The following is a 20,544-nucleotide window of genomic DNA, read 5'->3' as shown; positions in this document are numbered from 1 at the left end:
GGTAGCTCTTGGGGTTTGTTTTCGGCAAGCGGATTTTGTTTCACATTCTGCACCGGGATTACATGGTGCTTGGCTCGATGAAGTGGCACGATTGTGGATTATCATTGTAGCCCTTAGGTATGACCTTTTTCCTGGAACATCCTTCTCCGGTATCCCGGCAAAGGCTTTAAAATTCTAAGCCCCAAAAACACTCATTTCAACTTCAAGATGTAGATTCGACGAGTTAGTTTGTGTTTTTGTAGCATACTTGTTCAGAAATAACATTCTGGGACCTCTTTTAGACCGATTTTTCTTGAAAGATTGTTTTAAATTGAAATCTAGAAACCAAAATATTAGAATCTTAAATCAAACCAGTTTGAAAGCAGCTTTTAAATCATTCCTCAATCACGTAGAATGATATTAGCCATCGATTGGAATAGCATTCGTTATCTGAAAATTGAGTAACGTCTTTCGTGCATCGCAATTCAAATCATTGTTTTGCGGTCATGTTGATACCATTATTTACTAATTAAAGTTGGAATTTAATGAAAAATATCTAACTCTTAAATATTAAGCTTAATTAAATCCTTGATCTGTTCAACATCGATTACGTTAACAATCGTACAGATGCTCAAAAACAATCCTTATGCTAATTAAATTAAAAGTGAACTTATCACAACATTGGATTTGAATGAAATATTACTTAGCCGCGTCATGTTGGCTTGCATGTTGAGTTTAAAATAAACAATACAAAAAGGCACATGCCTGCTTTATACCATATGATGCGCAACAGAATTGAAATAAGCTTGCACAGAATAGATCACTACCACTCTCCCAACCAGACACCATACCTTCTAATGCTTTGTTCTAACATGCAATACCTCTACAAGACAGTCTACAAAGTTGCAACGAATCTCTGTACAGTAATCTCTATTTGCGATCCATCAGTTTGCAGCATAATTTCATACGCTAGTACAAACGGAGTACATATTTGCTGCAAACTACGACGAGATTTAATGCAATAAATCCTTCCTCATTTCCTGCCGTCTTGATTTTCCTCGCATGGCACACACACATGCACACTGGCCAGCGGAGCGGACGGAAGTCTAAAGCTGTGCTTTGCGAGTGCACTTATCCTAGTACTCGGCATATCCTGTGTAAGACTAAAAGTAAATTCTACACCCATATGATCCCGGGGGAACAGCGAAACGTGTCACGCTACGGAAATTAATGCATCCGCTACAGTGAAGGAAAAGTGGGTAAAGCAATTTTCTCCGTGCACGAGAGTCGGTTAGCAAGGGGTTTCTGTTTTTTTGTGTGTGTGTGTGTCTTATTCTTATTCTCCTTCAACCTCAGCCCAATGACATGTAACTCCAATGACACCCGATAAGAATGGCAATGTCGTGCGGTGCCTCCGCTGCAATAACGTGCTCGAGGAGGCGACGCGAAATCGAATGTAGAAAGCATCCGTCCGGTTTTCGAGCCACCCAAGGGTACCTTTGCCGGGTGAATGTAAAAGCAACCCACTATACTCGAGGTTCGATTTGCCCACCGCCCTACGAACCACTTCACGCCACGTCAAGTGAAGGCACTTGGCGAAATGGCAATTCCGTTAGCGAGCGGGAAGCATCCGTGTACTTGACCGGATTTCGATTACAGCATTATTATCCGGTCGCGCGAGCGCTCACACACGCTTGTTGTTAGTCGCTGGCTGCTGTCGCTGAAATGCTTCGCAAATATTCCCCTTGCCTTGGGCGCAAATCAGTACACACACACACACACACACACGTGTGTGCATCCGTTGTTACCGTGTGCCGCCACTGCTGAATGTGAGCTTTAAAAGTGTACAAAAGATGGGACGAGCTTTTCCGCTGTTTCCCTCCACCAACCAATGGCACAGGGATGAGAAGGCAAACCAGCAAAGACATTGTGCTAATGCACACCGTGTTGATCGTGGAGGGGCTGGGATAATATGGAACGAAAGCAAGTTCTTTTAGCTGCAAATCGACCCAAACCCAAAACCGAAACCGGTCCTTTTGCAGGCTAAAAACAAACCTCCATTTAGCGGCAATGGGAAACCCCGGAGCAAAGGCACGATTTTCCCACCACCATTTGCACCATTAGTGTGCCCAATTGTGATAAGCTTTAGGTTATGGGGTCTGTTTCTCGTTGACTGAGGCAGTGTGTGTGTGTGTGTATGTGTGTGGTTTCCTTCTGCCGTTGAGTAGCAATGCCCTCCTTGGTTGCGAGTGGCACGAGAACGTTTAAGAAATTAGAAACGGATACTTTCGGTACCATTCTGTGCCCATTTCACTCTGCCGTGATTGTCGATCGTTGTCGTGGGTTTTTTGTTTGCCGCAACTATTTCCTACGTCGTGGTTTGTTTGTTTTCTGGGGCGAAGGAAAGCTTTAAGGTTGAATGGGAAATCTGGCAAATGCGGAGTTAATGGGGGTGAAAATTACAGGCAAATAAACTTTATGTATAATTGCGCTTGGTGGCGAGCATTGGAAATGAAAGGCACATATTTTTGAGTGTTTAATTAAAACAATTTAATGTTATTGGTTCTTATGAACAATTTATTAGCGCATACTGATTTGCGATAAGTTTTTTTGATAAATAAATTTTAGATTCAGCCAAATTCAGACAAGGGCAATTAGCTGCCTTAACCATAGATGAATAAGTACAATATTCTGAATTTATACGAATTATTCCAATGAATATTTGATCATCCATCGCAGTTAATTAACTTCAAAGAAGAAACCCCCATAAACAGCCCAGCAAAGATCTGTTGTCGTTACACTGGCAATGAATAAAATGTAAACAACCAAGCATTTACTATCGTCGTAAACCCTGCTATTTGCAAAGCTCTTTCCTGTGCGCTCGCCTTGAGTATAGCTGTAGCATACTTCGAACCGTTTCCAGCTATTAGCACACCTACCCCAAACCAAACAATCCTTGCAATGAAATAAACCAATCGGGAACAATGTGAAGGCAATTGCAACATCCTCCCAGGTGCGATAACACTGCACGGAATGAGCTTGAGCCAACTGCAACCAACATAGCCTTGTTTAAAGATGCCATCGCAAGCCATCCTCATCCAAACGGTTTCGCTAAATCGAACGTTCGTCACAGTAATGCGGTGCAACCTAATTAGCACAACCGCACCGTCACAGGGCGATGGTTTGGGGAGTAACGCTTGCTGTCGGCACCCACTTGAAGCGTTGCAGGCCGGTTTGATCCTTAACCACCGTTGCGTGCTCGCTGGCAGGATAAACGGTGCCACCGCCAGCGGGAGTTCCCTTCCATCCTCCCAAAGGAGATTACCAAGCTTGACCAGGTGCCATTCGACACGACAATGCATTGCATCGGAAGCAATCGCACGCTGCTCGCTGCGCAATGCCGCCACCATTCCGCACCAACCAACCGAACCCTGAAGCCAATTATTTTCGTAATCCTCTTACGGATGAAGGTCGGCATCAACTATCATCAACTGCTGCTGCTGCTGCTGCTGCTATTGCCGTTGCAAGAGCATTATCGCAAGAGAAACGCTGCACATTCAGCACAATGCACCTGATTGCATACCTGCCAGGGGCCAATCAAGTGACCCAAACCGGTTTACGGTAGACTTAGATTTCTAGTGCTTGAAGAGAGTTTGAATGTAGCAAATAGAGCGTGCTCCGGATAGACATGCAGGACTCAAAACGGAACTAAACATTGAAACCACTCGTGCATACCGACTGATCGTTTGTTCAGCTCTTCATGTCAATTTCACCCGAAGTATTCGTTCTTTTGTGTAGGCTAAATATTTTGAGCATTTATAATCATTTTTTATCATTTATTTTTGGTTTAACGTTTTAGTATTCGTGTTCACGTATCCTGTGGTGTGTAAATAATTAGGCTTTGAAAAATATTCATTCCACATCCCTCCCTATCGCAAAACCCGCTTTGACAAATGTAACGCCATCTGCACCTGCGAGCCTAAAACTAATCATAACTTTTTTCTTCTTACTTTCTTTCTCTTTTCTTTCTCTTTCTCTTTCTCTCTTTTTCTCTTTCTCTCCATTGCATTGCATTCCTTTGCACAAACGCACAAACACTCAAACGAAATTCGGCCTGTTTTCTTATTTACACCACTGATTGTTTTATAAAATAGATTATAAAATCGATACAAAGTAAAGGAACGAGTAAAGACAGCTAGGGACTTAGTAGAAAGCTCATTTCGACTCTATTTTCATCGGACAAGCGTTCAAAGGTGTGATAGTTTGAGGATAGAGGAATAACCTGAATGGAACAAATAGAAACCCCAACCAAGAAGGGCCCGTTTAGAGATACTAAGAGATACTTAGAATTATATAAAACTGTTTTATACACTTGATAGTTGCAAAGTATAGAACAATTTGATATATTGTTTTTCCCCTTTTTAAAATGCAACCAACCGAAGCAGGGCTAGGGATACGAAGATTGACCGAAGAAGGGACGGATAGTTCAGGACCAATGCCAAGACAGGAATCTATCGCATCTCTCTAGTAGCTAAATGTGTGTAGCAGAAGGATCAAGAGCACTCTCCGTAACTGGCCCCCATGCCACAAAACCAGATCGATCCTTACCACGGTGCTGAGTTTCCATTGGTTTCCTTGACAACCTCAACCGAACCGAGCTTTAATGTGATCGTTATCGGACTAAACCACGTGCAGTGACTGAGGCTGCCACAAACGGCTGCCAGTTTATCAACCTTACTTGACGGATCAAACCTGTAGCTCATCCGGCATTTCAAACCAAAACTTCGCTTTTATGATAGAAACGAACAAACGAACCATAGATACTAGCAATCGAGTGCCATCAATCTAGTACCAGCATGTTCACGCGAAATTGTATGACATTATCAGTAGCAGGAATGCGTATATTTTAGTAGGATCTTCTCTTCAATCATTTCATTTTCCTGTTAATACTCATACATCAGGAAGAAATTTAAAGTTTCGTAATGTTATTGGAACCGATCACCGTTTTTCGTACCTTTCGAATTTAGTACTCGTGATAGAACTGATTATAGTCGAGCAGCAAAAGGGAACCAATTGTATCGTTTAGCAAGTATAGACCAAACACGAATCAACTGTGTAAGACGTACGTATGAATGTATGTGTGTGTTTGCGTGTGTACTAATAGTTATAACCGGTAAGCAAATTTTATATCAGTATCAATGTCTTTGAGATCATATTGTGGTTCTCCGAGATGCTTGTGCAAACCCAGCAGCAGCAACGGCAGCAGCAGCAGCAACCACTAGCAGAAGCCCGTGCTTCTAAACCTCTAAGCTACTAAGCTCGACTGGAGTCTGGACAGGCTGAGTAGGAAGCTGCAAGTCGGAAGGTAGCTGAAGCGAACGGACCTATTTATTTTCCTACGTACGATATGTGAATATACCCGTTTGTGTCCCGATTTCGAGTTGCTACAATAAAGATACGTGACCACACTAAGTGCGAGACGAAACAATAAACGTATGGCATCGTGCTATAAAGAAGCAATACAAATGTTTGCCATAATTCTCACCTTTGCTCTGTAAAAAGATTTCTTTCAGCAGAAAATTTGCCTGATTGGAGCTCCAAGGGAGATCATGTATCATGTGCAAAAAGTATTTTCACACTTACCGGTGGGAACAGTCGGAGCTCTTTCATATGAATATTCAGCAAGATAAATGACTCTTTAAAGGATGCTCTGCACACTTAGGTGGCAAGTCCATATACAACCTCATAACATTGGTGCTCGATGCGAAACCGTGCCCCCGGAACGAATCATAATGATAAATCATACAAAGTGCCACCCCTTTCAAGCTCCTCTGCCACGAGCAATCATCGATTTTCATGTACAATATATTGCCCCAATGTGTACCATTAGAGCATAAATTGTCTCCATTGAACTGCTCTCGGTGCGAGTGTTTCACCGGGGAGAAATATCTCGTTTCCTCGTTTTGTACTACCACTTGACTACACATTGGCACGGTTTTTTTTTGTAAGGTTTGGCATGACCACACAGTACAGTCGGAAAGAAAATCTCATCTTCACCATCGTCGAGTCATGCAGTGGCATTTATTTAAATCAAAACCCCAACGATAATGCAGCACCATAGCGCGGAAGCGTCATAAAACTTTTCCTGCTCTTTGGGAACTCTTTTTGATACAGCATATCCGCTCGGCGAATGGAGCAATTTGCAACAATCTAGCAAAGCCGAATGGTCAGACAAAAGCAAAAAAGGCTCGCTGTAGCACACCACAATTTTACAACCATTTACATGCTTCATGAACTTTCTCGCCATCATTCCTGGTAGCACCTTCGTCGTACTAGCCCAAACACCGGTGTCCGTAATGGTGTGCTATTTGCCATCGTGATGAAGCCCGCTGGGCTCGCAGTGCTTGTGAGCTGGATGGATTATCGTTTGCGCTACCCCATTCGCTGCAGACGTGCGACCGCTCTCGATGCTTGCCCATGCCGCTGCACTAAATCATACACCCACGGGGAAGCGTTTTTTTAATGATGTACTAAAAAACAAACAAACCAACCACACCTTGCAAAAAAAATACCCCAATCTAGTGATAAGAAAAATTTTGCCCAGCATCCTCTGCGCCAGACTGCTCAGTTGACCGTGATTTGCATACATTTTCACGGCCACTTTGGACTGATGATGTTTGTGCGAACAAAAGCTGTAAAAAAAGTAACTAAAATGCTCTCTCGAGAACGCATGGCAAACAACAAAAACTGAGCGATGGAACGAGCGACAACGATTGGACTTTGTAACATTTTTAAACGACTTGGTGAATGGCTTTGGGGGAGTCCACCAGCGAAAGTGACACTTTTATTGGGCACGTCACGGTTTTGAAGATAAGTGCTTGTACTTTATGAAATTGATATGGTTCGCGGGGGACAAAGATGTATTGAAAATGCTGACAATATTTATGTTTCCAGATAAAATGAAATTATCGCAACAATTTGTTACATCATCATCGGCTAAATGGTTAAATTAAATGATAATTGAACCTCATCAAATTTATGTTATTTTCTATTTTTAAACAGGACAAGTAAAACTGAGAAAATAGATAAACCATTGATGATTACATTTTGTGTAATTGTTTTGTATTAGCTGTTTGGTTACATTATTCATTTCAGAACATTGTTACCTAATATTCGATAGTTTTCATTTATTATAGTAAGTAATTCGTGTTCGTTTATAGCAAAGTAGTATTGAGACTATTATTTACGTTAATAATATGATGTAATCCTAGTATTTAGACATATATTTATAATAAGCTTTATTTGTTAGTACACACACTTCATTTCATACGCCTGAAGCTATGCAATTTGCTTTACCAAGTGCTACAATTGACGCTTAATGCGCGGTTAATTTTTAAGCAAGTTAATCTTTAAAAGCTGTTAATGCTATGTTATGCTATGCTACTTATCCAAAAGCCACATTTAAATTTTAAAAAAATAGTAATAAGCCAGCATCAGAAATCAGTTGACCCGATAACGTATTGCAGGCGTATTACAGAAGAAAAACTTCGATATTTGCCCCACTCGTTATTTTGAGGAGTTTTTTTCAGCTTCAAATCCTGCTTGTATACATTTCCTATTCTATTAGCACCTGACCTTGTCCGGTATCTGTTACTCATCAGCCCCTTCTGAATTCCGGGTGTCGAGAAAGTGTCAAACATTCAGCATGTCATTGTGTACCTGCCCCTGTCAATCATGGAAAACCCTCGACGACAGACAAACAAACGCCTAGTGATGATGTTTCCCCTAGCGCTAGAGCCCGTTCTTCAAGCTTACGCCTGTCATTGCCATTTCCGTTTTCATGCTATTTCTTTTGCTTGGAAAATACTGCTTGACAAACCATATAGAAAAACAAATACATAGAACGGTAGTCGTAGACTTTTAAGCAACAAGAAGCCAAAACAGAAGAAAAAAAGCTTCAAAACTCCCCTGCTTTTGTCACTTCCCGCAGCCCTGTCATCGCAATGCGGACTGATTTGGAGCTTGCCAGTGTAATTGAATTAATTTTCCATTTCTCCCCTTCACACACACTCACACTGCTGGTTTTGCAACCGGTTGATGGTCATCTACTTGGGCAAACAAAAACAAAACAACATTGTCATCATTAGCAAACAGCTCGAGAAGAACCCGACGGTCGAGACGGACGTCGCTAGCACAAGCTCCACAGATGAGCCGTTAGAGAAGGAGCGCTATTAAACGCTACCGGAGCGTCAGTGCCAACAGATGGAGACAGATCGACAGTGTAATTGCAAATTGTTTCAATTTACCTATTTAACTAAAATAACAAATCAATGGCCGGAACGGAATGACATCCCTCCGGGAAAATCACGTCCATTGAGGAGAGATCCAAAAAAAATGATTCAAATATCTCGAAAGGCTTACCGGCACCTCGAACAAAAAGGGATTCCCTTTTTTTGGAAATGGAATCTCTCTGTTTTCACCACGAACCTCGATGGAGACGGTTTAATTTCAAGTGTAAATATTTACCTAGCTGATAATGAATGACACTCGGTTTTCGAGGGCGAGCTTTTCATCGAGCCTGTAACGGCGATCCTTCATGATGCTCCCGGACGTGTCGGTAGAAATCCTCTTCGGGAGTTGAATTAATAGTACCGCGGCGTGAAACGTGCAATGATTCAAACAACCAGCGGACAACGGACGAAGGCAAGTGATAATTAGCAAACGAAAACGAAGCGGCCAGCCGATCGTTGGCTGTAGTTTTATTTGACGAATGGCGAATGTTCGCGCACCGTTGAGAGTTGGGTTTTATTTATGGTAATCTTTCTCGTTTTTACCATCGGAAAAGTGTTTTTGTGAGTTCAACATACCAATCAATGTGATGAAAGCACGGGGAAAAATGTGGCGGGCCCTTCGCTCGTCACTAGAGGAGACGTGCCAATTAGTGGTGTCATTATTTCACTGATTGGGGGCTAAAATTTGACGCACAAAAAGTAGCATAATAAATGAAGCGTTGATTGAAGTTGCACTAAAATCACTATTAGTTTTTTTTTATAAACTGCATCAAAGAGAAGTGCAGAGGGAAGATATTGTCACACAGAACCAAATGTTAAAATGTGAAAGTAAATGCATGCATGTTATATGTTTAAGAGACAATAATGTTTCCTCCAAAAATAACTCAACAAAGAAATGCTCTCGCGTATTATCGTGGCTGGAGGTAGAGTAAGCAAGCAGTAGTACTAAAACATCCAAAAGAAAGTACCCTACATATGGATTCCGCTGCCTATTTAGCTATGGTTATGCATTGGCTACATGATTGTCAATTTACAACGACTACACCACAAAACAAACTACCAGTGTCAACACAGTTCCTTCCCGGCTCCCGTGGCCACTTTGAGCCGACCTCTGTCAGTCAGTGTTACATACTGTATTGTACTAAGTAAATGTACTAAACGTAAGTCTTTTACATGGGCTAGCAGTTCGTAAGTATAATACTGAATTTCTAAACGAAAAATGAAAAAAAAACAGCAAAAAAAAAGTTTGAAGGAAACTAAGCATAAGGATAAAACCATTGATACATTTTATATATGACACGGGACCACTTTGTGTCTTGTTTCGGTAAATCCCTCCATAAACCTTCGTACAGAGTGCGCTCATAAATTCACACAGGCAGTGATCAGACAGCTGAAATGAGATCACTATCGGTAGGGAAAATAGACAGTTTTAAACACATGAACATATTCAAGTAGCGTTCTAGTACCGATTTGTGTAACTGATTCAATGTCTGATTAGCAACTTTTCATGGAACGTGTACTAAACACCTGGGCGGGGATATGTGAAAGAAATAATAAGCAAAACCATATAACTTTCGAATGTCTTTTGCGAGAATTAAGAGTACCCTATTGTGTGTACATAAAAACCGAAAAATTGTTCAATGAATGTTCATAACATATAGCAATTGTTGTATTGGGAAAAGTGGAGGAAAAACATTAGCACTCTGTTAGCATCACCCTAACAACCCAACAATATCAAAGTTGAATGTTAGGTTAGTAAAAACAAATAATAACGAAACCAACACCCCCGGAAAAGGAAAAGCCCCGGACGATATTCTAAGCATACCACTATGCAACTAAGCCTTAACACTACACTCTCCTGTGAGTAGCCTGGCCAGGGCCGCGTGTCGAAGAAGTTTAATCGATGATCCCCAGGTCATCAAGCTCACCTCCCTGTCTTACGAAAAGGAAGCGAAAAAAACACCAGTTAAATTAGCAATCTCGTACAAAACTGTAAAAAAAAATCAATCGTTAATCTTTCCACTTCCCTTCTCTCTTTCTGTCTGCACCGTTAAACATATCTCCAGTTGTGCGATTCTCTTCGTAAATCCTAACACTCACACCTATCGTTGTCTAACGTGCTATCGGTTGTACACTTGTTACAACTATTCTACGGCTAGCGTCTTATAATCCTTCCCTGAAAGTTCCCTGGGAAACAAATCACTTCTCCATCTTTCTCCAAAACCTATCGTTGTTGTTTGGAACACTTTTAAACTATACCCATTGTTCTATGCTGTATCTATGACTCTTTACTATCGTGCAACTCATTATAACATTAAAGAAATTACTATCAACCAAAAACCAAAAACAACGAGGACCATTACTGTGAAAACCAATTTGCGTACCGGTAGAGCAAACATACAGATCACTCTCCCACGACTTGACTTCATTGTGATTCACGTTTCGCGATACATAAAGTGAGGGAGGATGAACAAATAAATATGACAAAAAAATCCAGATAGAAAGAAAACAAAGATGAATATATGGTACAGTAAACATAGTGTAACGTTTAGAAGTAGCAGATTTAAACTGATGTCCCTGTTTGTTGCGGCAATGAAACTACGAAAACGTGTAAACCAATTCGCTACTAATGAGCGTGATCATACTCATGTAACGTTCGTATCACTCAGAGAACGCAGGTGCAGGTTCTTTGCAAGTATCGTTAAGCCTGACTAGATACGACACCTCTTTTAATGTGCACACTTTTATGTAACAGAACTACTATCACCCAATCTACCCACGCACCTCTTGCCGGTTACTGATCCGGGACGATTGCGATGCGATACAGCGGAATTCAAACCATAAGAAGTAAATAAACAAACCATCAGATAGTATTTTAACATACCGTTTGATGTTGTTGTCCTGTTCAGATTGCAAGTATTGAGAAAATGACTAAAGAAGTAAAAACCAAGGAGCGGGTAATTTACTTGTATTGCGGGAAGGTAAGTATCAGATCAATAGTTTGTACTAAAAATAATGAGTATATAAACTTAGTACCACCAGTCTGCAATAACAATCAATCGATGCAATGCCCTCTGTCGGCAAGTACAGAAATCTCCACAATTTCAAAGACCTTCCTTTTTATCTTACTTCTTCTTCTTCTTCTTCTTCTTTGGCACAACAACCGCTGTCGGTCAAGGCCTGCCTGTGCCTGTACTCACTAGTGAAGTGAGCTTGGCTTTCAGTGACTTATTGTTACCATAGCAGGATAGTCAGTCCTACGTATGGGGGCACGGTCTATTCGGGACTTGAACCCATGACAGACATGTTGTTACGTCGTACGAGTTGACGACTGTACCACCAGACCGGCCCTCACTTACTTTTATCTTACTTACTTACGTCTTACTTGCGTCGACTACCAAGTGAGTTTATTTATTTTTTAAAACAAATCATTTCTTATGAATCAATGACTTAACAAATATTTAAATGTTAAATGAAATGTGTTAACTTTTATTAAAAATAATCACACATTCGTAAATATTCCAGCACTGCTTGGTTCGTGCTTGGTTCAAAACATCTTCGTTCGAGCACTTACAGACTTTCATCTCTACTTTTTATATTATTCTCTCCCGAGGATATCGTTCGTTTGTAGCACTCATGATTAGCATATTATTACATAATTCTTTAGCATGAAGAAGTTCTATCTCCTGAATTTCAGTACCGTGGGACAAAAGTGTCAAACAAAACCATCCAAAAAAAACAACCAAAATTGCAATGTGCTACAGGATAAAGTTTCCCCAAGACCGTAAATCGTCACGTCTGTCGTACGTGTCCATTTTACGAACCAACACAATCGACACACTTTTTGAACTTTCGAGACGGTGAAAAGCACGTAAATTGTGTCCTCTTTGTGGAAACAGCGTCCTCATGCAGCTAGCGTATGAAGAGCAATGGATTACTTTTGCATTTTGTAAAGAATAGATTAGCAAAGCTAATACACCACCACGCACAGCTCAATTCTTTCATTCCTGTAACCAAAAAACAATAAAAGTCTCACACACCATTCCCGTTCGCAAATGTGATGGATGGATTAATTACGCAGTGCCGTCCAAAAATATTCATCGATCGCCATTATCCACCCGGGACAAGAGCGCAACAGACAGCCAGCTAATATGGGACGGAATGGCTAGCGTTACTATCGTTTCCACCCGCCCTGCCTCGCTGTCAAGTCTCGCTAATGGATGCCCGATTGGGGTCGACAATAAAAGAAGCACGATATCTCGAGATCGGGGCGTGCTGATGCGTTGTGCCTTTACCATCACCATTGCGACCAAAATCCCAGCAGGGGATCGGGATTCGTTCCTTTTCTAATTAATTTCTAATAATCCCCACATGGCGCCGCACCGTAAAAATCCAGGACTAGGGCAGGAGAAAATCCATTTCGGACACGTTTTGTTCTTTTATGGAAGTGCAAGAGAGGGCCTAGATGGGATGTGTATCAATGACTAATTTGGTGTGATCTGATCGCGATCATTACGATGCGATGATCAATAAAGACGGTGGACGGAACGTAAGACAAGCCCAGTATGATTAGTGAGCTGTCACAGCACAGGAACTGCGTTAGGTGAAAACATTCAGTCTGTAAAGTTTGTTCATGAATATAATCCTACCCACATTGAGCGGGATTGAGTTTCTTTTTCTGGGAAATTTAGTTACAAACTCTGTATCCTTTTTTTTTTTTGCTCTTTACCTGCCACTTCAACAGCATCGTCGGGTGTGCAGGATGGTGCAGCAAAGTGGGAAGAAGGCAAGTTTTAATCAAAAGTTGTTAGCCGTACTTGACATACCCGGCCTAAAGTGTATATTTGATCGCGAGAAACATCTACTCGAAAGGTAAGCACAGTGCCGCTGGCGGGGCCCAAAATCCCGGAACCCGGCGACTAGTGACGAATGAGAAGGATTACAAAGGGGTTCGTCTTTTTTTGGTTGTAAGGTTATTTTGGTTGCTCATTATCATGGCGGCGATACGGGGCATGCTGTTTCTCGGCCAGTATCAGTACGACCGCTACCGGGCTAACCCGACCGCGATCCAGATGGACAAAAACTACCGCGACTGGATCGGCATTATGCCGGGCTTAACGTTCTGCTTTCACGACCGGATCGACTGGAACCGGGCCTGGGAGTATCTGGAGCGGTAAGATAATAATTAAGATTACCACCCTTGACGAGCGAAGGAGGAGCGTACGAACCACACCGTGTTGTGGGGCGCCATTGTGCTGCCACCGATATTGGGCAGTAAAGATATTTTTAGCACAATTTCCCTTTTTTGCGAGCCTGGTAGCGTTTCCTCTTACACCAACACACCCGAAAAGTGGTTTGCAAATTATGAACCGGTCTAAACGGCGGTGGGTGTGTACTTTTGCTGTTCTTGTTTTTGCCGCTTTAAATGTTTCTCTTTTGTTTTGTTTCCCATTCTCATGCTGTGATACTAGGGAGGGGCGAAAACAAAAAATCCCTAACAAGCCCGAACGAAATACACGCAACATTGAACGCTTTGGGGAAATGTGCAATTACTGCATACTTAGCAGCGTTTGCCATCGCCGCTAAAAGCATTCAACCGTTGCCCATTTCGCCCACCAACTGGGACGACCAATTGTGCGCGAAATGTTTGCTACCGCTTCGGTGAAAGTATTTCCGTAATCATTTTCTAATCATAACAACCCGGCTCTGGGTGGGAAGAGTTTCGAAACAGATTGTCGGTGGATTGTTTTAGCAAAGTTACTTTTTTTGCGCGCTAAAAAAGTAATTTTAGTTATTTTATTTCAAATCTTTCAGGCGTATTAATAAGATACAATAAAACACAAAAAATGACCGTTCAATTATACAATTAAGTCTCATTGGTTTTAGTTTTAGCAAAATGTATTGTCCCTCCTAGCTTATCGTACTGAACGCACAAAAGTATGCAAAATAATGTCATTCTTTTAAAAACAAGATCGATTATTTCTATTAGGCCTTACTGAGCCCCTTAAGGTATGCAATATGCATTACCGATTTTTTTTCTATTTTAAGTAGAAAATTACATTCTGCTGCTTAGCACAGAATCCCATTTCAAAATTATTTCTTATGAACATTGTGTTAGAATCTTTTCCACCTAAAATGAAAAAATTATAAAATTGTGTATCTTTTATACATCTAGGCGTTAGCTCTGAAAACACGTTTCAGCTTCGTTTTATTTAACAAGAGACAGTTCATTAAACATTAACCATCCTATAGTTCCATTCATCCTCAACCTTACCACCGCATCTAATGTAACCAAACCCACAAATTAAACCGATGCTCTCCACTACCGCCACAATGGCACACTATCCCGTTTAAAAAGCCTTCACGGAACCGAAAACTGTCATACCCAAATCCCAAAAATCGCTTTTTGTCCTCGCTAATCGGAGCGTACGGAGGACCTAGAGAGAGAAAAAAAGAACCACGCCTGGAACGGTGCCAAAATCTCGACTGCCAGCTCCATTAACAATGCTGCTCAACATCAAACGCAGACGGTTTCATCTTTGGCACGTCTAATTATAACTTGCCACCGGCATTGGCACCACGCCCGACTTCCCAAGCCAATGGGGTGGAGGCACTGCTCTCACGCTCAACGCAGCCGCAGCTTTCCATATCGCACAAAGTAAGACTTCCTTCCACTTTAGCATTCAGCTTACCGGCCACGAAGCCACTCGGGAGGGCTTAGCGGCGAATGAGACCACCGGGACGTACCGGCGCTACCTTGCCGACTTTGTCCAAACGCTTGTCGGTGTGACGGCCACCGAGCTGGGCAATCTGTCGCACTTTCTCACCGACCGCCGGCTGGCCACGGGCGTGAATATTCTCGAGCTAATCAGCACGGTAGGGTACCTGGCTGTCCTGGGGCTCCACGCACCGCAGCACCACTCACCCAGGCTCCATCTTGCTTTCTTTGCCAACAGGTGCACCCGAATCACGATATCGCCATCAACAGCTTCCAGCCCGAGCACGGTGCGCGGCTGCAGGTGCATCAGATTGTTACCGAGCGCGGCATCTGCTACGCGCTGAATGCACCGCTCGCCCTCCTGCAGAGCGCCAACGGGTCGAGCGGGTAAGCAGCCAACCAGACGGTTGCTTAATAATTTAATAACCACTCGTAAAGATTGTCACCGTGCTGTCTTGTGGCACGGTTAGTTCGTATTTTTAGACGGATGTTAAAACGGTTGCCATTTCAATTACGCGCTGTGAACTGTGAACGCTGTGTCTTAAAAGCTCATCATCGTGGTTTTAATGACTTAATTTGAATGATGTTTTTGAAGTGTATTTGTGGTGCGTTGAGGCAAAGTGTACAATAGACCAGCGGTAGGATATGGGACGATTTTTACAGGACTTATTTAAAACAAAAAGCCTTTCAAACCAACATTGCGCCTAAATGTATGTAATTAGACACGACGTGAGCAAAGATAGCTAAAACACCCTTGAAAGATGCCTTATAACGTATAAGTAAACTGTAGATTTAGAAACAGTTTAAGACAGCATATTAAAGATACAGATAGGAGATACAGTTGCTAGCCAAAAAAATGTAAGTGTTTTAATTTTAAATTAACCTTTTACATTAAATTAACATAAAGCCATGAGCTAATTGTGCAACCTTTTCTATAAGACAGTGTGTTACATATGTTGCCTTAACCTTAAAACTAACACCTTCAACAGCAAGTTTGACAGCTCACATGTTCCACACACTCCCGTACCACAAACCACCTAACCCAAATCACGAACACTTCACGAAAACTTTCCACAAAACCCATCAACTCCATTTTTGCGATAACAATGTGTGAACCCATCAAGTAAACCATAGTGGTGAGCGTACTTTCTGCCTGACAACTTACGTACCCTGGATGGGTTAACAATGTCCAGTGCCTTCCAATGTATCTTCATCCTTTTGCTCAACATGGATGAATCTTTAACATTTATACAGTTTGCACGTTTTTCGACCCTAGGCAGGTGGCTTCGGGGAAAGGCTTTCCCGGCTGGAGCCCCATAGAGTGTGAGTTCAGCCAGCACGAGTGCTACATGAAGCTCGACATGTTCCGCTCAACAGTATCGGTAAGTGTTCGTGTAACATCCCACACCCAGGGTTGTGTTAAATCCTCGCTCATTTTGTTGTGTTTATTTCTGCCCAGTACACCATACACTCGCCGTACGAGGTGTCCACCAGCGATCAGCTGTTCACCCATGTGGAGGAGTCGGATGAGCTGGTTGCCGTCTACAGTGTGCTCGAGACGGTGTAAGCCTCAAATCATCAACCTTTAGCAATTAATCTTTTTTTAACACTCCAAACTCATTCACCCAGTGCCAACGAGCGGCTGAAGGATCTGACGGTACGACAGCGCAAATGTTACTTTTACGATGAAGCATATGAAAATTTGCAGGTAGGTCGGCGTGTAGTGCAAAGGGGTGTGCATGATGAGCGGGCCAACACTGCTCATTCCACGTTGAATTGTTTCAGTTCTACAGCTACAACCTCTGCATCATGAACTGCCGGGCAAAGCGGGCACTCGCCGTCTGTCAGTGTCGGCCCCACTTTTACCCATTCGCCGGTCAGTATGTGTGCATGGGGCAGCTGTTATTTTTTTAATCAAAACACACGCTTAAACGATGTTTGCCCGTCATTGCAGAGGGGCCAACGTGCACCGTGGCTGGGCTGCACTGCCTGCAGCAGCATCCCGACTGGAGCAGCGATGCGGACTGCAAATGTTTAAAGTCCTGCACTGACGTGGGCTATTACGTTGCGTCGCTCAGCAAAACGCAGTGGTACGTGGTTCGGTATGGTTTGCCTAGATGCTGTAGTGTATAATGCTAACTATTTCCACCACCTTGCGACAGGACGGCCGAAGGAGGCATACCGTTCACGCACAAAGCATCGTTACGGTGGGAAATCCTCCAGCCCAAGACGAGACTCCGGCGGGTGCTCATCTTCAGCTACGAAGATTTGCTTGGTAAATGTTCCACCTTACCTCAGAGGTTTCTTAATACACAAACAAAACCTAGATTACCGATAGTAACCGTTTGCTTTTCTTACATTGCATTTTACAGTATCGGTCGGTGGTGCGATAGCGTTGTTTTTTGGAAAGAATGGATTTTACTTGTCAAAAATTATAGAATTTCTATCCATCGAGCTGGGCGGTTGGGTCCGGAAGAAATACATCAAGCGCAAAGAAAGAAAGAGAAAACGAAAACATGCTATACGATTAGTTGCTCCCAAGTAGAAACGCATTGAAATAATACAGTATTTCGTTGATCGATCTGGATTTATGGCTCTCAGTAATATTTCTATTTTAAATTATAAATTTTCCGTGTCTATAAAATGTCTCAAAAAGCGAGTTAAATTAGTGAATTCAATAGTTTGATGTTGTACTCAGTACATTTGTATCCAGAAATAAAATAACGATCTTAATATATACTGTGGGATTTTCGCTTTTGAATGTGGGCCTTTTCCATCCTGCCACAGTATATACAGCACATCCCACTGCACTGTAGGCATTATGCTGGACTTTATAATGCATTTTCATTGATTATAATTTAACACGCATTTTGAAGATTTTTTACACAAATTTGTTTTTCGTTAAAGTTCCTTTTCGAGTTTAATAAACATTTTCATCATTGTTTCATATCAAAGTGGGTATAGGGACTAGGTGGGCTTATAGGTTTGGCGGGAAGGCCATATTGGACGAACGAATGACAGGAGGGGATTCGATTGTGATACGTAGTTTTTCACCCACACTACGACACATCATCCAAAATAGCCATTGGAATCAAGGTGTGTTTATTAAGGAGGTGCATTGTTAGCGCGTTTTCCGGGCGCCATCATTGAGTATTGTTATGTCAAATCGCATACAATTTTCTATACCCCCCTCCAGCCCTCCCCGATTTTAATACCGGAGCCCCCAGTATTGTTATGTCAAGTCGTGAAATGTCAATTTGCTCTGAAGCACTTCACCTCCTAATATCCATACACCTTGATTGGAATTCACACGCATACATCAATAAATGATCGAATCCCCTCCTGTCATTTCGTTTTCATTTTTCTACAGTACGGCTGTCAATTTGTTCGGGATAAGCCCACCTGTATAATAAACCCACTTTGGTTTCATATTTTTTCAATTTTGTTCCAATAAATTGTCACATACAATGACCAAAAAGATTCCACTGTGCTCCAAATGCTCCGATGTAAACAAACGTGTAAACATCGGTTAAATAACATCACTGTTTTTGCTTAGCTTGCGTGCCAGAATGAGCCGAACGGGAAAAGTGTCCTTTTTCCTTACGGAGGCAGGCCGGCAGGTTGTGTTTTACGGCGCCACCACCGTTGCGATAGGACTATTCGCCGGCCATTACTTCCCGCATTCGATTTGCATCTCCTACTACAAGGAGTTTGTGCAAGCGTACAAGTAAGATACCGGCTTGTGTGTGTGTGTTTTCCTAAGTGTCTTCCCAAATTAACACTTTTCTCCCCTTTTTTGTATGTACCATCCAACCGTTTCTGCTAGAAATGGCGAGGAGCGAAAGCTGTCGGAGAAGCTCGAGCAACGGTACAAGCGTGCCCTCAGCCTGCTCGACCTGTCGGAGTTTGAGCGCAAGTTTGCCAAACCGTTCGTCGTGTACGGGTTCGACGTGTTCAATGCGGGCTCGTTCAAAACGCGGTACGGTGCGTACGTCGGCATTCCGTCCAACTTCGAGTACGACAGCGCAGCCGCGATCGACCGGACGGACATCAAGATCCGCAACCAACCGATCGACTGGGGCACGGAGGCGGGCCGATTGCTGGAAGACGCTCTCGTGCTGACCGAGGACGAGCAGGTGTTTGGCATTGCCCGGGAGCTGCTCACGATGAAGACGCACAAATCGCTCATCCAATCGATCATACCGACCGTCTCGTGGATGTTCACCTACAGCCTGGCGTCGCAGCTGAACGAACGGTGCAACTTTTACGCCCGACCCCGGTCACTGCGCCTCATCCTGTACACGATCTGCGGGCTGTTCGGCTTTGGCATCTACTCCTTTTCCACCGACATGACGGAAATCTACTACGAAACGGACGTCGACAAGCAGATGGCTGCGCTCGGGCCCGACGTGGTCGATGCCGGTGCCCGATTCTACGACAAGGTGCTGAAGAAAAACATTGCCATCCGGAAGCTGACCGGCGAAGATTACTACACGGCGAAGGGCAACGTGAACTACATGCTCCGCCAGAAAGCGGCACCGCTAACGCTTAGGAAAGAATTTTTCCAGACCGGCTACAAGGACTACGTCGGCACGGAGGAAACGAGTTAAATGACGAGTGGTTGGTTTTGGTTTTTAGTTTGCAATAAAACGAGATAGTGTGGCATTTTTGAACCTGCTCGATACGAGTTCCAAAGAAAAGATGCCGGTGGTGTAGTAGCGGGTTATACTGTCACCATATCACAACATTTCGGTTCGGGTGGACTTATCTCTTATCACAGCGCTTTTAGGTAAATTACCGAGCTGAAGCGAAGGTACACCTGTGTCCATAATAAAATGGCGATATGCAAACATTGTCGTGCAGCATTTTCTCCCCTTACACTTGTGCCTTCAAGTGCTGCACGCTAGATAAAAACGAACAAATTGTACTTGTAAGCATCCAATCTGTCGTTCCAACTGATTCATAGGAATTTATGGTGTAAATATCCATGACGAGGTATTTGTTTTAAATTGTTCTTAACAAATTTTAATTCAATTAAGCACAACATGATATCACGGGGAGAACTGATGTTCTAATGGATGTCGATTTTTTGAAAAAAAGGCCAAGTTTGATCGCGCGTCTTTAAATTTTAAATTAAACATAAACAAGTTTTGTTTGACATCCAAAAAAGTATTTTAAAACCATAAAATAAATTTGTTGAAAATTTAGTAAAATTCATGATTTTTTCAAGAAAAAAACTAATTAAATAATAAACAAACAAACGAACAAAATTGCTCGTTATGTTCTAACGGTGTTCAACTTAAGCAAAAAGACTAAATTTAAAGGCCCTTAAATTTAAGAATATTTGTTCAATAATTAATTAATCGCTTTGAAGAATAAACGATTTCAAAATATAAAGATTTTTTAAACAATTGCATTAACTTCATATGTTGTGTTGACTTTTCATCAAAATAACGTTTTATAAGCAAAGAATGTTCTTATATAAAGACAAACAAGTTCGTTATGTTCTAATGGTACGAACTGTAGAAGAAAAAATAAATCATAAATAAATTAAAA

At 42.3% G+C, this 20,544-nt stretch overlaps 3 protein-coding genes across 7 annotated transcripts in view; all 3 read left to right on the top strand.

The window, feature by feature from the left end:
• Nucleotides 1–11,153, top strand: part of LOC120961629 (uncharacterized) — a 114,078-nt gene extending 102,925 nt beyond the window's left edge. For 4 of the 5 annotated variants that reach the window (XM_040385512.2, XM_040385507.2, XM_040385506.2 and 1 more), the window contains one exon: nucleotides 8,127–11,153. In XM_040385512.2, the coding sequence (XP_040241446.2) occupies nucleotides 8,127–8,214 (88 nt within the window). In that variant the 3' untranslated portion in view covers nucleotides 8,215–11,153. Of the gene's footprint in view, nucleotides 1–4,133; nucleotides 7,152–8,126 lie in introns of those variants that run through there. The other variant, XM_040385511.2, reaches the window with a different exon arrangement.
• Nucleotides 11,154–13,264: 2,111 nt separating this feature from the next.
• On the top strand, nucleotides 13,265–17,533 carry LOC120961411 (uncharacterized). The gene is made up of 10 exons (XM_049611187.1): nucleotides 13,265–13,443; nucleotides 14,951–15,146; nucleotides 15,227–15,375; nucleotides 16,265–16,370; nucleotides 16,448–16,551; nucleotides 16,618–16,696; nucleotides 16,774–16,864; nucleotides 16,943–17,078; nucleotides 17,151–17,263; nucleotides 17,361–17,533. The coding sequence occupies exons 1-10, from the start codon at nucleotides 13,265–13,267 to the stop codon at nucleotides 17,531–17,533; spliced, it is 1,326 nt and encodes a 441-aa protein (XP_049467144.1).
• Nucleotides 17,534–18,465: 932 nt separating this feature from the next.
• Nucleotides 18,466–19,688, top strand: LOC120951712 (transmembrane protein 177). The gene is made up of 2 exons (XM_040370570.2): nucleotides 18,466–18,715; nucleotides 18,815–19,688. Exons 1-2 carry the CDS (start codon nucleotides 18,558–18,560, stop codon nucleotides 19,596–19,598), a joined length of 942 nt encoding a protein of 313 aa, XP_040226504.2. The 5' UTR covers nucleotides 18,466–18,557; the 3' UTR covers nucleotides 19,599–19,688.
• The last annotated feature ends 856 nt before the right edge of the window (nucleotides 19,689–20,544 follow it).

The sequence above is a fragment of the Anopheles coluzzii genome, chromosome 2 (genome assembly GCF_943734685.1).
Source record: "Anopheles coluzzii chromosome 2, AcolN3, whole genome shotgun sequence".
In the NCBI taxonomy this organism is placed as follows: Eukaryota; Metazoa; Arthropoda; class Insecta; order Diptera; family Culicidae; genus Anopheles; species Anopheles coluzzii.
Note: the sequence above shows the minus strand (reverse complement) of the source record. Positions and strands in the feature narration are given on the sequence as shown.

Bases quoted from the DNA above. Each gene is read 5' to 3' on its own strand.
- LOC120951712 (XM_040370570.2), top strand. From the start codon at position 18,558: ATGAGCCGAACGGGAAAAGTGTCCTTTTTCCTTACGGAGGCAGGCCGG. The intron at 18,716-18,814 runs GTAAGATACCGG...CGTTTCTGCTAG, and splicing joins GAGTTTGTGCAAGCGTACAA to AAATGGCGAGGAGCGAAAGC.
- LOC120961411 (XM_049611187.1), top strand. From the start codon at position 13,265: ATGGCGGCGATACGGGGCATGCTGTTTCTCGGCCAGTATCAGTACGAC. The intron at 15,147-15,226 runs GTAGGGTACCTG...CTTTGCCAACAG, and splicing joins TTCTCGAGCTAATCAGCACG to GTGCACCCGAATCACGATAT. The intron at 16,552-16,617 runs GTAAGCCTCAAA...TCATTCACCCAG, and splicing joins TACAGTGTGCTCGAGACGGT to TGCCAACGAGCGGCTGAAGG.